Genomic DNA, 17,029 nt, shown 5'->3' on the forward strand with positions numbered 1-17,029 from the left:
AAATAAGGCACAATATTTTAACAGTGAAGGTGATTACCCATTGGAACAAACCACCAAGGGAAATGGTGGATTCTCCATCTCTTGATGTCTTCAAGAAAGGCATCCAATCTTGATCTGAAGACATGTTTTAGTTATTGGACTCAATAGAGGGGTAACTGGGTTAAATATAAGGGCCTGTGATATACAAGAAGTGGGACTAAATCATCTAATTGTCCCTTCTGGCCTTAAATTCTGAGTCTGTGAAAAATGTCAAAATGTCCCATCCATTCAATTGCTCTCCACCAATTCTCCCACTGCTGTTTTCCCATCTGCCTCACAGCCCAACTCCACTTTTTTTCTACCATTTAAATTATTTTATTTTCTGTAAAATTTTGAAATCAGTCTAATTATTTATTTTCAAATTTATTTTACCCTATGATTTACCTTTACCAAGGGTTGGACATGTTGATATTAATGACTTGTATATGGCCTGGAAATATTTCTTCTTTGGACCGAGGAACAAATGCTGTTGAATGGGTTCAAACTCTTCTAAGCTGACAATGCCAGAGCTTTAAGAGAGCTCCATGTCACCAAGGGTCTTAGAATAAAATTTAAATCTGTAGATGTACTAAACTAGCCCAAATATAACTTCTACATTATTACATAGATTGACCCTGACAGCAGTGTAACACAGTTATTGGAAAAACTCTGTGCTGGCAAGTAGCTCAAGAGATGTGAACTACTTTTTAAATTATCATTAAGGATGCTGGTGCTCCAATCAGGAAGTAGAAAGGACTGTAGTTAATCTTGGGATGGTGAAGAAATAAACAATTGCCAAAAGAAAAAGAGTAAGATATATATTTTGTTTTTAAGATGATATTATAATGTTAACTCTTCCAAGAAGCTAAAGAAATTAAAATATTTACTTATATGATGATATGCATCAGCAGTGGCATCTTCAATGCTTGTTGATTTTTTCAGGATCCCTGTGAATTTTTCTTCATCTTCATCTGTGATAAGATATTCATGCCATTTGAAAGTTTTATTAGATTATTAGACAGTAATCTGTGTTGGGTAGGGAGCATCTTTTTCTGTTTGTACAGCTTCTACTGTGGGGTCCTGGTCTGTGACTGGAGTACCAAAGCACTTATATATATAAAAATAATATAGCTACCACAATACAAATAATAAATAGATTAGTTTTTTCATGTTTCTATGCTGTGTGCTTTTTTTCCATCTGGACCATGCCTACAAAGCCTATAACATTCTGAATGCATTACAATTTAAGGCCTTGAGCCTGCAAATGTGTTTGCTTAATTTTAAGCGCATGCATAAGTATATGCATAAGTATATGAGGATTGCAACCTCAGGGTGTGTCTCCCTTAAGAGCATCATCTGGAGTCACACTACTCAGGAAGCCACGGGCAGCTATATTTTAGCACCACTAGTGGGATGGTAGGCATATGTTTGGAAAATAAAGGATCTGATTCTGGTCTGCTTTCCTGTAATATGGATGTAACTCCATTGATGCTATCAGTATCGGGGGGGATTCCAATTTGTTCGATCCCGAGTGGGGAAAGAGAGTGGCAATGACAGAATGACTACAGGGAGAGTCAGGACTGCATGAATATTTCAGTGAGTGAATTTTTGAAAAATATTAACTGTTTTAAACTTTAAATGTTTAAAAAATTGAAAAATTTGAGATTTAAACCATAAACTGTTAAATAGTTACTTTTAGAAAAGTGTAATTGTTAGGGCTGTTGCTGCTGTAAGAGCAGTTTGTAAAAGAAAATGTCTTTTGAGTTGTGAGTCTTCCCTGTGGTGAGCGGATGTCTATGTGTAACGGATTGAAAGGAAGTGAATGGGAGGGGCAATGTCTGTTATTTATGCTGGGAAGGTATAAACATGAAGCTATTAGAGGCCCACTCTTGAGCTGAGAAGTAAAGCCAGCGTGACAGTGAGCACAGGGGATTCATGGTTGTGGGAGTTCAGGACTGAAGGGTGTAGGTTACTCAGTTACTCGGACTAAAGTAAAGAAAATCTGTTAACTGTAAACACCCGCTGTTCTTCTTAGAGTGGTTACAGATCTGTATTCCCCTCAGGTGTGCATCGCCCAGCACACCGAAGCTGGAGAGCTTTGCCTAGCAGTGCCCATAAGGGAAGTGCTCACAACCTGTGACCTAGCTCCTCTCCTGGCTATTTAATAGCCATGCCACCCAACCCCCCCTCAGTTCCTTCTCACTGCCTGTGGTTAGAGTCAGAGCATTCTGTATGGTGATTTACCTCACACTTCTATATCAGTGTTCTGAGATTTTATTGTATATAGTTGTTAATTAGTTAGTATAGTCTAATTAGTACCCTTAGGTTAGTTTGTAATGGTTAGCTAGCTTAGATAGTTACCCCAATGCCCTCACCGGGGTTTAAGCATTGTCCATCGTGTGGGGTGGCTATCCCCAGTAGTGACATCCACATCGTGGTGTTGTGCGTGGGAGAAGGGCTCATTAAAGAAAGGTGCTCCATCTGCCACATTCTTAAAAAAAAAATGAGGGACTTGCATTTAAAGCAGCATCTTTTGAAGCAGGCCACGAGGCACTCTTTGGCACCAGGGACATCCATGAATCAATCAGTCCCACAGTCTCCTTCAGAGCCAGCACATGATGTTTTTCCATCCTCAAGGTCTGATGCTTCCCCTAAGAGGAAGAGGGATAATTCTTCTTCCTCTGGTCCTCCAAAGAAGAGGTCCCATAAGACAAACAGATCATTCCAGGACTTGGATAGACTCCTCTCTGACATTGTGCTGGCATCAGACCTGATCTGCCTGTCTGTCCCTGATTCCCCAGTAGTTCAGGGGCACTCAGAACTCAGGGGCACTCCTATTGTACCCTTGGTGCCATCTGGTCTGGTTGCAGAGCTGTCTTGTTCCTCAGCACTGTATTCTGCACCATCTGGGACTCAGAGAGTTGCGGCCAATATCCTTTGAAGTACCAAGTTACTCATTGGTGCAGATTCTGTCTTCTGCATCAACAATGTCTTTACTACAAACTCCTTCATCAGGTTTGGTACTGACCGTGGCTCTGGCATTGTCATTTTGCTCCGGTACCGATTGGAAGTGTGATGGCTCTTCTGGTACCGAAGGCATCGACTACTTGTTCATCCTCTGCACCGATTCCATCTCCATATTGGGTTTCGGATGAGACTGATTGTTTGCTCTGTCAGGGATGGCTCCTCCGCTTCCATCAGATGACTTCAGGTCTTGTCAAGATCTTGTTCAGGGACATCTTCATTTTCCCCCTTGCTTTTGAAACACCGCTCTCGGAAATCTTTGAGACCAATGGGAAGCTTCTGGATCCAAACCAGATCCTCCATCACCAACAACAAGCAAGCAGCGATTTTGACTTTCCGGTCCTTGTGACCTCCGTGCCCCCATCTCCTCAGTTTGGAGACAGGCTGTCTTGCTTTTATGATGTTTGGGATACAGAAAACACAGATAAATGGGTCCTAATGGCATAACCCAATCTCCTAGTGCTTCAATTCCTGTGCATCCCTCCTCTCCACTCCTTACCCTATCCCACTTCAGGGACCCCTCTCACAAGCCACTGTTCCTTCAGCAGGTTCAGACTTTGTGAGCTTCAGGAGCTATAGAGGAAGTTCCCCAGTAGCATCTGGGAAAAGGATTCTATTCCCAGTATTTCCTGGTCCCCAAGTCCAAAGGAGGGGTGAGACCTATCCTCTGTCTCCGCAGCCTCAACAAATACATCAGATACATGAGATTCTATATGATCAACACTGCTTGCAGGCACCGTGCACTTCTTGGTACTGAGAACCACTTGGTCTCTGGATCCCTATATGTCTTCGTTACCACCTGATTCACCAACTTTTTTGGTTGGAGCTCTTCCATTAGAGGAAGAAGGTAATGATGGGGACCTCTCTTGTTAGTCTCAATGATTTTTCTATCCAGGGTTCTCATACCAGAGCTCTTTTTCCTGAAGAGACATGGAAGACTTTTGGGGAGCACATCATGCTTGATGGGAAAAACCTTGGATGCCAACTGTCTCCATATGGTCTTTAATGGTGACGTTGGGATCCCTTGGCAGCTTATCACCATTCTCCATGGGGATGATCGACCCTAGCTTCTCCTCCTCCTCACGTTACTCAATAGGCAGAAATGTTTGAGGAACAGGAGGCTAGGGTAGACAAAGAAGCTGCACCCCAGACTACCAGCTCATCCTCATCATCTGATGAGATGGTAATGCCTCCTCTTCCATTGCTCCTCTAAGGGCGTCACTATACAACAATTTGCCACTTCAAATGGAATTACCAACATGGTTCACAGCACTGGATTAGTTTATTTAGCTCCAAAAAGAGAGGTTTTAAGTGAATACAAAAAATGAGTAATTAAAGTCAGAAATAGTTACAAGAAAAATAAAGATAAAACACTTTATAAACTTAAAAAACTAGACCTGGTTTAAGGTGAAGTTCTTACCACAGGTTCCCAGTATTGTTGACCAAGTTTCAGGTCAGGATCTGTTCGCAAAGTCCATAGGCTGTTTCTTTGGTGATCTTAGGTGGAAAAGAGAGATCATTAAGAAGAGAACGTGGGGTATTTTGCCCCTCACTTTTATAGTTCAGTCACCCTTTGAAATGCATTTTCCTGAGAAATGCGTTACTGATCACGGTATCTGATGTTATAGGCACCAGGATGGGTTTAGTGACTCAATTGTCCTTGGCAATCTAAAATAGTAAACCCGCTTCAGTCATGACTTCAGCTTATATTCCTAACTTTACATATAATATTGTTACATACATTTCACCATGATGTTATTGACCAACAAGTTCTTAGTTTTCAAACGATACCTTACAAGGCATATTTTGTACAAAGTTATTACAATAGTGTGTAGGGTGTGAATATAGGGGTGTATTCTGACACATCATGTCTTCCAGTACCTGGATGATCGGTTAGTGAGAGGCAAGTCCAGGGAACAAGTTTTGTTTCATGTTCAATTCCCACTTCAGTCATCTGGATCTCATCTTTAACAAAGGCGGGAAGCTAACATTAATACCAACTCAGAAAAACAGAGTTCATTGGGGCCCTACTAGATTCTACAAGTTCAAGAGCCTTTCTGTCAAATGAATGAGTTCAAGCAATTTGTCTCCTGTATCTGACATTACAAGCTGAACCTTCAACTACGGGCCAGGTATGCCTAAAATAACTAAGTTATGTGCTGCATGCACTTATGTAGTCCAGCATGCAAGACTGCACTTTCACCCTCTTCAAGTATGGTTGAAATTGGTCTATCGGCTGAGTTGTCAATCATTGAACAGGCTTGTCCGAGTGCCTCTAGTGAACATGGACTCCCTATAGTGGTGGACAGTTCAGAGCAATGTATGCCAGGTTGTTTCCTTTGCTCATCCTCCACTGACCAGGACTGTAATCACCAAAGCCTCCTGAATGTTGAAAATTCAAGGCTTGTGATCAGAACAGGAAGATTCCCTCCATGTTAATGTCCTAGAGTTTTGAGACATTTACGATGTCTGCCTATGATCTTTTGGGATCACATAAGGGGTACAACAGTTCATATGCTCACTGAAATTACCACCATGACGTATTGTGTGAACAAGAAGGGAGGCGCCCACACTCCAACTAGCTTTGTCAGGAGGCAATAAATCTCTGGCAGTTCTGCATCCAGGACAGTATCATTCCTACAGTTGTTCACTTAACTGGGGTTCAGAATCACTTGGCAGATCACTTCAGCAGGAATATCTCCCAGTATCACAAATGGTCTTTGAAGTCCAGAGTGCTGAGTCCCATCTTTGCAAAATGGGGCATTCTGACTATCAACCTGTTTGAAACAAGATGTGCCATCAGTTTTGCTCATGAGCAGCTCTCAGGCTCCTTAATCAACACCTTCCACCTCAACTGGAGATCAGCTCTTCTGTGTGCCCTCTCCTGAACCCAATCATCCCACAGGTCATTCTGAAGTGGAAATTGGATCATGCCAGACTGATTCTCATCACACCAGCTTGGCTGAGACAATGTTGGTTCTCTAACCTACTCAGTCTGTCGGATTAACCTCCGATATCTCTTCCTCTTTATCCCGATCTACTGACTCAACACCAGAGTCGAGTTTTGCATCCAGCATTCAGCACTCTGCATCTTGTGGCATGGATGCTGCATGGCTAGATGGGGAAGAGGAACCATGTTCGGAAGCTGTTCAAGTGTTGCTTAATAGTAGGAAGCCCTCTACTAATGCAACTTTTTTTGCCAAGTGGAAGCAATTTTTTCAGTGTGGTCGCTAGCTTGAGGAATTCAGCCAATGCTGGCCTATATTCAAGACATTTTGGAGTGCCTGTTATATGTTGTATTCTGGTCTATCACTCAGTTCACTGAGAGTTCATTTAGCAGCTGAGTGTTTCATCTGGTTATCCAAGGGAAGTCAATTTTCTTGAACTCCATGATAGTTAGCTTTCTAAAAGAGTATTCATTTCATCTCCACCCACCTGTGAAAGAGCCAGTTCCCCTGTGGGACCTTAACACTGTCTTAGGTGCCCTTACGGGACCTTCATTTGAGACCCTGGAAACCTTTTCTCTGTCCCTTCTGTGCTAGAAGACAGCCGTCTTTGTTGCTAACACATCTGCAAGGAAAGTAGGCGAGCTGCAGGCCTTAACAGCAGAGCCTCCATTCATGCAGTTTTTCAAAGACAAAGTGGCTTTATGGCCATATCCAATTTTTTTTTTTTTTTTTTGGGTCACAGTTTCATTTTAATCAAATGATTTACTCACCTGTTTTCTTTTCTAAACCACACTCCAATCTGGATGAACAGTGACTTCACACATTTAATGTGAGATGGTGCTTGGCAATTTACCTAGAGAGGACTATGGCTTTTTGTGCATCACCTCGTCTGATGTCTCCTATGCAAATCGAATGAAGGGTCAGAAGGGTCTTTGCTCAAATGATTTCCTGGGTGGATATCTTTTTATTATATCAGCAAATAACATAGCTCAGTCCATGCCTCTACAGAGATGGTGGGCTCATTCAACGCAGGCCCAAGTGACATTGATAGCATTCCTCAGTAATGTTTCCATATTGGACATTTGTGGGGCTGCTACCTAGTCTTCTATACATTCTTTTACCAAGCACTATGCAGTTACTACTGTGTCTAGTGTAGTAGACTCTGAGCCCCACCTCTTACAAGTAGTGCTTGTGAGTCACCTGAGTGGAATACACTTCTGCAACCATTTGAACAAGAAAAGATGGTTACTGACCTGTATTGTAACTGTTGTTTGAGATGTGGGTGCAGATGTGTATCTATGACCCACACTCCATTCCCTCCGCATTGGTATCTACTCTTGATCTTCATACCGAATGAATTGAGGGGCGGCAGGGTGGTGCTGCCCTTAAATAGTCAAGGGAGGGCTAAGGGCCACAAGGCACAAGCACCATCCCTACAGGTACTGCTTCGGTGCACTGGGCATATGCATACTTGAGTGGAATACACCTCTGCACCCACATTTCAAAGAACAACAGTTACAGAACAGGTAAGCAACTGTCTTTTAAAGTGTATTAACATTATATAATTTGTCATTTTTGTTCGATGTTTATAGCCACACAGCTGCCAGGATGCACTTGCATTTGGGTCACTAGATTGTTGTTGAGATTTATTTGCCATGTTAATATATTTTTGCACACTTTCAACACTTTTATTTCATTGGACCCTGAGGTATCCAGTTATTACTGATCAGAGTATCTGATGTTACAGGGACCACCAGCATGGGTTTAGTAACTCAGTTGTCCTTGTATCTATATTGGGAAAAGACAACTATGTATTCTGCTCAACATTAGCCATTGCATACACAGCCTGTTAGCAGAATTGCCACCTTATTAATGCTGGAGGAGAGGTGGGAGTCAAAAAGATGGACCCTGACCCACTGGGGCAGTCTCAGTGTTGTGATAACAAGACAGGATTTTTAATGAGAGATGTGCTCAGTAAGAGGACTGATTTTTCCAAAGTCATATTGAGATAAATACAACAGTTATGCAATTCTACATTATGTATCTGGCTTGTAGGGATGGGTCTGCTGAAAAGGGCATATGGACACAGGGCAATAATATGTGATGAGAGTTCAAGTCTGTGTCTTCAGTTGTTGAGAGTGGTTCTTAAGGTGTTTATCTCTTCTCCCTCAGTGGTATGTTGTTTAAAGCATGACTGAATGTTACGGGAGTGTATTCTATATTACTTTGCTTGCTTCTATTATGAGAGTTATGCACTGTTTCTATTGTTAGAAGGGCATGTTAGTGTAGGTATTAAGTACAAAGGAATATGTTTAATACATCAGTGAAATGGAAAAAGGAAGTTTATTGCTACTTTATGGAGTGAGGGATGAAATACTGCATTCCTGAGCTTATGTTTTGTTTAAACTTACAGATCATTATGTAAATACTAGGAATTGAAACAGCCAGCTGATTATACAGAACTGTATTTTTGCTTTAACTCCTTCTTAGACTTCCGGCTGCCACAATTCTTGTTCCCTTTCTTCACCTCAGTTCCTTCCCAAGCTCTTGAGTTGAAGTACTGGAGATATTTTTAACATAGTTGAATAATTTTGTTTGTTAAAAGGCCTTTGACCATTACATGTTGCATAGGTAACTTCCAGGGGCAGTGGAAATCTCCTTAGTCTTTTGTCAGTGGTTTTGCTCTCTTAAAACAAACACTCCTATCCACCCACCCCCAAAAAGCAAATTTCAGCAAAATAATCCTTGGTGTCATTTTCAGGTTTTTTTTTTCATGTCGTATTCCCAATATTCATTTTTCTATAAAGACTGAACTTAATCAAATATATAGTCAATGTGAAAGAGCCTGGTTTGGTGTCTTTTTGTATCTTTTACTGAATCTGGTCCCAGAACTACTCTAGCATATAGTACTCATGATCTGGCAACTTGACTGATATTTGGCCTTGGGTTATCAGAAATAAATTATGATTTGTCCTAAGCCGTAAAGCTTGCCTCCAGATATCAAACTGGGTCTATTGTAGAAAGGGGACTAAGACTTAAGTTCAGACCTACTTGTCCTCCCGCAATCTGTATTTTATTTGCACACTTGCAGCTATTAGCTAGTTTTACAAGTACATACTGAAAGCACCAGTGAACATTTACTGATGTATTTCAAAAATCTGTGAAACGTCAAAAGCCTCTGCTGCAGGAACTATCCATACATGTTAGTGACACATTTCCTTGCAATGTGAAGATAAGAATTACCTACTGGATCAGACCAGTAGTCCAGGTAGGCCAGTATCCTCTATTTGACCGTGTGTAGCCTCAGTTGCTTCAGAGGAAGGTGCAAGAAACTCCACAGTAGGTAGATGTGACATAATCTGCCCCCTCAAATAAAAGTCTCATTTTAGACGGTAATGGTTAGAGTTTGGCTTAAGCCCTGAAGCATGAGGGTTTTTTTCTCCCTTCCAAAGCTCTCATTTTATTACTAGCTGTTATAACTCTGGACATTTAGCCCTGTTTGAAAATCTGCATATTACATCTTTAGGACAAAGACACAGAAACAATTGACTAAATTTTTCCCTGGTGCATCTACAGTTAAATACATGGAGTCACTTTAGGGATGAATTTGGGCCACTGTGTTTCCCATAAACAATTACAGGTAAATTGGTAGCTTAGTGGGTGGGGTGGGGTGAGGGGGGAAGAATTCTGACTGCCTTGTCAAGTCAGAAAATTTTAGCAAGTGTTAAGCAAATGTTTCACAGATAACTGTTTCGTCTACCAATAAACTTCAGCTACATGTCATTCTGTGATTCTTTTTATTGTCATCCTTTGACATGATGAATACTTACAGCAGTATGTAAAACAAAAAAGATACAGTTAAGTCTCTCGTTTAATTCTTGGCATCACTGCATAGCAGTCACAGAATTTTCACACAATCTGTTACTTCCTTTCAGCTTGTTCTACATGACGTACACACACACATATGAGCAGAATCCTAGTCCAATTGAAGTCAATGGAAGCTGATTTCGCTGGCACCAGGATTTAGCTCATATGGTTGTATTAGGTATGTGTATGGCTATGTAATACATTTTACAATAAACATGACATTTCTATACAATTTTGTGTTCAAAGATTAACAGAATATACTGTACATCCATGTCAAACTTTTTATGCTCTGCATGTAAAAGTTTGTGTACCTAAAATATAGGATGGATTATAGCAATAAATGATTGTTTGCACCAACGGGAAAGTAAAACGTACATATTCTTGCAGTACAGCTTGCCTTTTTTTTCTTTCTTTTTTTTTTGTATTTGCATGCTTGGTTACTTCAGATTTAATCTTCTACTGTAAAAACAAAATTAACATAAGACTAACCTTTATGCATAATTACCAATGAATTACAAGTACTGATCTTCTGTGACACAAGTCAGGTCAAAGGGACCATCTTATACCCAGCTCAGTTCAGTGACACAGACTGGCTATCAGCAGGGAATAAATTGTGGTTGGTATGCTGACTGACTGGCCTGATGAAAGTCATCACTGCTACAGCTTGTGTGGTGTTCAGCCATGACTGGGAGCGCTGCTCCCATGAGAGCTGTTGGGCTTTTTTTCTTGGTTTTAGCTGACTTAGACCGTGGAGGCTACTAACACAAGGGCTAGTGAAGTCTCTGCGATGCAATGTGACAGATGGTCCATTTCATTTAGTGTGCTGCTAGTGGTGTAAATGGAATTTCTTTCATACAACTTTACAATATAGACTTAATGAACTGCACAAGTTAAAACAATCATAGAAAGAAAAGAGCCAGTAGGACATCTATTCTACTTGCTGTATTAAATCAAATAGGCCCCTTTTTGGTTGGTTTGAACCTTGCTTGGTAATTGTTTTGGGTAGGTGTTGTTTGAAGAAAGATGTGCAGTGCAATCGTAGCTTGTTTAGCGCATATTCTGTCACTTCTCCTTTTGTTGTGCTGCATGAGAATGCTGACCAATCCTGCATGAGAATGCTGACCAATCTCGCTGTGTTTCGGGGCTTGGGAACCTTATGCTATAGCCTTTTCAATGCTCATTGTAGGCTGTCTCCTTCATCTAAATCATGTTTTATCTGAAGCCTTGAGGTGCTCCACAATCCACAGTAAGTCCGATGGAAAGCCAGCTCATATAATTTTTGTCCAGTCACCAACTCTGGTGACATGGATTCTAAATCTACACTCTTTCTTCAACCATGTTGTGCATAGTGGCCTACATTCTTGTGTTTTGCTAATGAGTCCTTTGGCTGCTACTGTAACTTGTCTACTTTTCGTGCATTTGTTTTGTTTAAAATAGGAAGAATGTCTTGGGCTAACACAGTGACCTGCCACAATGTCTGTCTGTCTGTCTCTCATGTTTACTTCCGTATTGCTTTCCTTTCTCTTTCATTAGTGGTCTAAATGCTGATCCGCTGTTGCTATTTAAAGCTGTGATATAGCAAAAAGCATGCTTATATGCTTTATGAATCAAGGCTAATAGTCTAATTAAACTATTTTCCTTGCTTTAATTAATTTTTAATTACAGCATTCACATCGATGGCAGTACATAATCGTTCCTTGAAGAAAACAAATGTGGGTTTTAACCAAGATAAGTGAGATATATTTTTGTGTAGCAGTATGCTTGAGAGCTCTTTTCAGTATGTGCTTCTAAAAAGCGAACCCAACTGGAAAACTCTTGAACTTGAGCTGTGCAGCCCCAACAGGCCCTCTTAGAAGAAGTAAGAATTCATGTACATAGTCTTCTATAAAGTGTCAAATGCAGCTAATGGGACAAAAGTCCATATCCTCCTCTTCTGTGCAAATGTTTATTTTTTCCCTACCTTTCCATTCTATTGCCCCATTCCCAGCCTGGGGTTTTACAAGTATTTCTGTGCTCCAAACAAGACAATATATAACACGTGAATCAACAGTGTATATTTAGTTGCTGGTGGTGTTGAACTGAGTGCATCAAGTGCAGTCAGACGTCTTCCATGGGGAAAATAAATGGTGGAACTCACCCAGAATCCCTGCTTTTCAGCGCAGAGCCCAAAACTGTCTGGTTGGCAGGCACCTGCTCCCAGGGCTCACTTCACAGCCCTCTTTTGATGTGAACCGGTCTGGAGCACCTGAGGCAAACTGGCTTAGATAGACCATGGCTAGTATAATTCCTTTGATTTACATGTCATTTAGGTAGATGCTGAAGCCAGCCTGAATTTCTTTCAAGTATTGTTTCACTAGTAAAGGTTATTGTTTGCAACTTTGCAGGTGTGTGCATTTCAGTTTCATGAAAAGAAGTCCTCATCTATTTTTAAGAGCAGCTCTTTCAGTTTAGAGTAGTTAGGAACTTTAACTTTATAAGGGTTGACATGAATAACAGATTTTAGGTGCTAATAACAAAAGTCCAGATTGTACTGTGGACATCATAGCAGGCCTCTGACTGTGCAAAGATCTGCCCCAGGATCTATTTTCTACAAACTCCTCAGAACAGCAAATTAAAGTATGAAATGCCACAATGATCTGACTATCTCTACTAGCATGTAGCAACAGAAACAGCTGGCAACATACAATATTGAATAGACTTGTTTCATTCAAAGCTATAGAACAGCTTTTAAAAAAATGTATCTTCTAAAGTGCTGTTTATCCTTCAAGGGCTCTGTGTTGTAAGTAACACATCCTGACTTATTCTAAACCTATGGAGTATCAGGAGGAAAAATAGGTCCTAAAAGAATGCAGCAGTACAGGCTAACAAACAATAGAAGGGGCATTCATTTCGATCACGGAAAAGGCAACAATTGTGTTTTGGAAGGAAGGGAACATACTCTTGTTCCACTACTTAAGCAGTGGTTCCTCCCTCCCTGAATTGCAGGCACTGTTAGTAAGATCAGACAGCAAACTGCAATGTGATGTGTGTCCTGCTTGGAAGGTTTGAGGGAAAAAAATGTTCTCATTGTCCATTATCTGCTGCCACACAATATAAAATGATAGGAGAGGACCAAGCTATCTGGCCCAACATGCTTCATCTTTCCAGTGTTCTCTAAATTTCACCTTTATACTTCACTATGTGCTTCAGTCCCCTTCTCCACCAAATGATTCTACACATATATTACTCATTACATGCATAGCCTTCTTTACTAAAACTTAGATTATGCTCTGATTGGATCTCTTATGAGTATGAAAATTTTACCTCTAACAACATCATTAAGCCTTTTTATAATTAAAATATCCCTTATTACCTTGCACTTTTACACCAAGAGTAAACACATCATTTTCAAACGTTCTCTATAAACTGTGTTGGCCTCTGTTGCTCTCTCTCCAAGGCAATCATGTCACACAATACAATTGTACTACTATGGAGCCTGAAATGGAGGACATCTTTCTAACAGAAAACTCTTTAAATTAAATTGGTTTTAGTGTGTTACTCTAATAGCAAGTGCAATGCTGTTACATAACTATTTTTTCTACTCAAAATTGTGTCAAACACCTGACTAACACGAGTTAGTGCCCCAGGTCGAAGTCTCATCTGACTGGAGGAACTTAAGGAACAGGTTCCAATGAATGTCTCAACAGAGGATGTTTATGGGGTAGGCTACAATGCATATCTTTCAAAATATTGGAAGCGAGAAGGGGAAGCTCCCACATAACTACTTCCAGTAATAGTTAAGCAGGAACTTACTAGATTGGCTACAACGTATTTTCACTCATTAACTGAGATTTAAAAATGATAAAATCTGGGTAAAGTATTTTTATTAAGATGGGGGAAAATACCTAAAAACTTAGCTAAAGACTAAAAAATAAATAAATAAAAAGTGACATTACAGTTCTGCATCATTTGAGAAAGCAAATGGAATCTAGAACTGCCAGGATGCCAGGATCAAAACCAGCATCCAACCCTCACTTGGGTGTGTCTGGCATTGTAGACTACTCTGCTACTTAATAAAAATTAAAACTCATGATTATATGTTTACCAGCTTGAACTGTAAAATAGATTGTGTAATATTGCTGTGGTTTAAAAAAAAATATCTTCAGGCTTTGTGAAGCAGCTGATTAGACTGAGTGTGCACTATGCCCTGGATTAAACAATATGAATTCATATGGAATGCATGTGAAGTTTCCAGAAAATGCCCTGACAGATTTCATTCTTTTATGACCTCTGCTGGAAGGCTGAAAATGAAAAGATATTTCAGATGCTATGATTTGAACAGCTAGCAGTGAAGGATGCTAAAAGTTAAGGCCTTTATCTGCAAACAATAGTGTATTAATAAACTCTTTACCATATTTACAAATGCTTTCTCTTGTATTAAAACTAACAGTATTCTGTTCACAGTGCCATTGTTTATACAGGTAGCAATCCCATAATACTTCAGTATTTTGGCATGGGAATCAGTAGCGCTTTGTATTTACAGAAAATGTACACATGGATATAAACATGTCATTGAAACAGTCATCAAAAAGATAGATCTGATAATGTTGCAAAGGTTTAGACTGTACAACACCTTCCCTTTCATTTGCTAGGGACTGCTGTTCCCTACAGTGAGAAGATATCCGTCTCTTATCTAAAGTGGCATAAAAATGATTAACCAAATGAGCCTTGTCTCACTTGAGTTGTATGTACATAGAGTTACCTCAGTCCAAGGTTTCTTGATCTGTTGTCTAGTGCACAGAATACAAAAGTTAAAAAGGTTTTTTAATTATTTTAATTATTAAAATAATGAGATTCTCTCCTCTGTGCACTTTCACTCAGCCAATGTCCTCTGAGTTCTAAAGATGCTGGTGGTTTAATGCGCAGTCCAGCTGCCAGACTTAAAACTGTATGGCGCTCTGGGCCTATATACAGCCACCTATCACAATATGAGCCAGGGTGAATGAAATATGTTGGCGTCTCCCATGCTTTCTCTCTAATCCTCCCCGTTAGTTGGTAGCCACTTACTGGCCCAGCTTCATCACTACTGAACGGAGTTCCTTATTCAAGCAGTTAATGATCAGAAGTGATGAATGGCTTCAGATATATGTAGAAGGATAAGGAAGAGGAGGGAGTGAATTCAAAGGAGCTCAGATTTGAAACTCAGAAGTAGGGAGGGTTTATTCATGAGGACCCTTATAACTTCTGCTTCCCTTTTTCTTCCCTTTCCACATTGTTGATGACGGCCTCGCAGTTCCTGACGATTTGGCTTACTGTTGTGACTAACAAAGACGATGCAGCAGTACTATAAGGAAGAGTCAAAACTGGCACTATGGGATGTCGCCTTCATTTAAAGTCTGCTCTTCATTTTCAGTCACTTGACCTGAGTGGTCATTGCTCCGGCTACTGCTGTGTTGCTTGTGGAGCAAACTCCTCCACTTGGCCTTGTTCCTCCTGAGATGGCTTAGCATATTTTCGGATAGGGGAGTGTCTCCTGTAAACCTGGCCCATTCCTCAAAGAGCGGCTCTACGATGTAGGTCATGAAACCTGGGGAAACACAAGACAAGACATGTAAGGAGCAGTAGCTTTCACCAAATGCCTTTCCCTGCAGTTTGGGTCGTTAAAGTGCAGTGAACAAAGTCACAGAACCCCAGAGACAAGTAACAAATAAGCCTCTAACTCACACCCTTAAACTGATGGTTATGGAATATGTATCCCCCAGGGCCATTGCAAAGTCAGATTGGCTGGCTCTGTCCGTATAATAATTGAAACCTGTATAAGACAGCACCCTTTTCAGGTAACCTCCTGTCCTGAAATCTCTCTAAAATATTCTCTCACTTACTGTGTACAATTCTACTCTACCTATATTAGACTTTTTTTAAGCAGCTGATTTTTATCCTTCCCTTGAATGGTTGCTCAAGATAGGTTTCATTGTATGTGTGTCTGTATATACCATGTGAATCATGACTCTTATGGTCTACTTCTGAGCTGTACATTAATGGAGTTATTTACAAAGCTTAGTCCAAGTGCAAATCCCTGAGTCAAAAATGAACTTATACTCTTATTTGGAAAGAGCTGCAGCAGCACAATTAATGTTTTGGGTTTTGGTTCTGTTTAGTCAGAGGCTGTGGGTTTTTGTAACATAAACTGGATTAAAAGGTCACAGAATGGCCCTTTTGTGTATGGCAGTGTGCATGCCAGGATAGTGGGCTAGAGCTGTATGTTGGTCTATAACATGGAAATGATCTAGTATCTCTGAATGTTGGGAAGGTACGGTATCATTTTTCGAACCTGTGGATAGAGGGAGGGATTTTATCATCCACATCACTTTTCACCCTGCAGCAGCTATGGTAGCAAAAGTGTGCACAGGCACAGTGAATATTTTAATTACATCTCTAACTGAGGAGGATTTAATACTTTTTTATATGACCAAAATCACTTTTGATGGAAGAGAAAACAAATGAAGGCCATGACTGCAGTTTGATCTCAAAAGCAGGCTGTTCAACTAAAGTTCTGCTTTCAGTTTCTCCTGAAGCTATTGATTGCACTGGTTGTGTAATAATGCAGCATAGGAGATGTTTATAAATTTGCACTGCTGACTGGGAGACCCACTGCAGATTAAAAGAATTTTGTAAATAAATGAACCAACACAATGCAAGCATAATGCATCATAAAATGTACTCTGTTCATCAGACATAGTTAGTTTACTTTTACAAAATGGAACATTTACTACAATTCAGAAGTATAACACATATCACCAATCAAGTCTTAATATTCTAATGAGACCACGCTATAGCACTTTCCTGTTCAATCTTAGCTGAGAAACAAGGTGAAACAACCATATTGTGTGAAGTAGTGCTGATCAGAGATGTTTTGCTGTATTTTAAAAAGATATCAATATATCTTTTTTGTTTTTTTATTATATTTACTCATTTTCACAGTAAGTGGCATTCTGGAATATTAATTTATATATAATTCAGTAAACTATGTATATACGTATACTTTTGAGTTCCTTGCTTATATATTTCTGCCAATACTGTATTACTTCCCTCATTTATCTTCACAAACTTAATCTGAGAAGAAATCGGAGCCTCTTAAAAAAAGGCTCTAATTTTCACTGAAACAAGAAAAATAAAGGTAGTTAGCACCTGGC

General features: G+C 40.1%; 1 protein-coding gene across 2 annotated transcripts in view; it reads right to left on the reverse strand.

The window, feature by feature from the left end:
• Positions 1-13,461: 13,461 nt before the first annotated feature.
• The window catches only part of PDE7B (phosphodiesterase 7B), a 271,346-nt gene continuing 267,778 nt past the window's right edge, over positions 13,462-17,029 (reverse strand). For both annotated transcript variants that reach the window (XM_024208010.3, XM_024208000.3), the window contains one exon: positions 13,462-15,423. In XM_024208010.3, coding sequence (XP_024063778.1) covers positions 15,206-15,423 — 218 coding nt within the window. In that variant the 3' untranslated portion in view covers positions 13,462-15,205. The remainder of the gene's footprint in view (positions 15,424-17,029) is intronic.

This window comes from Terrapene carolina, unplaced genomic scaffold (genome assembly GCF_002925995.2).
Source record: "Terrapene carolina triunguis isolate 2854851 unplaced genomic scaffold, T_m_triunguis-2.0 Scaffold85, whole genome shotgun sequence".
Classification (NCBI taxonomy): Eukaryota; Metazoa; Chordata; order Testudines; family Emydidae; genus Terrapene; species Terrapene triunguis.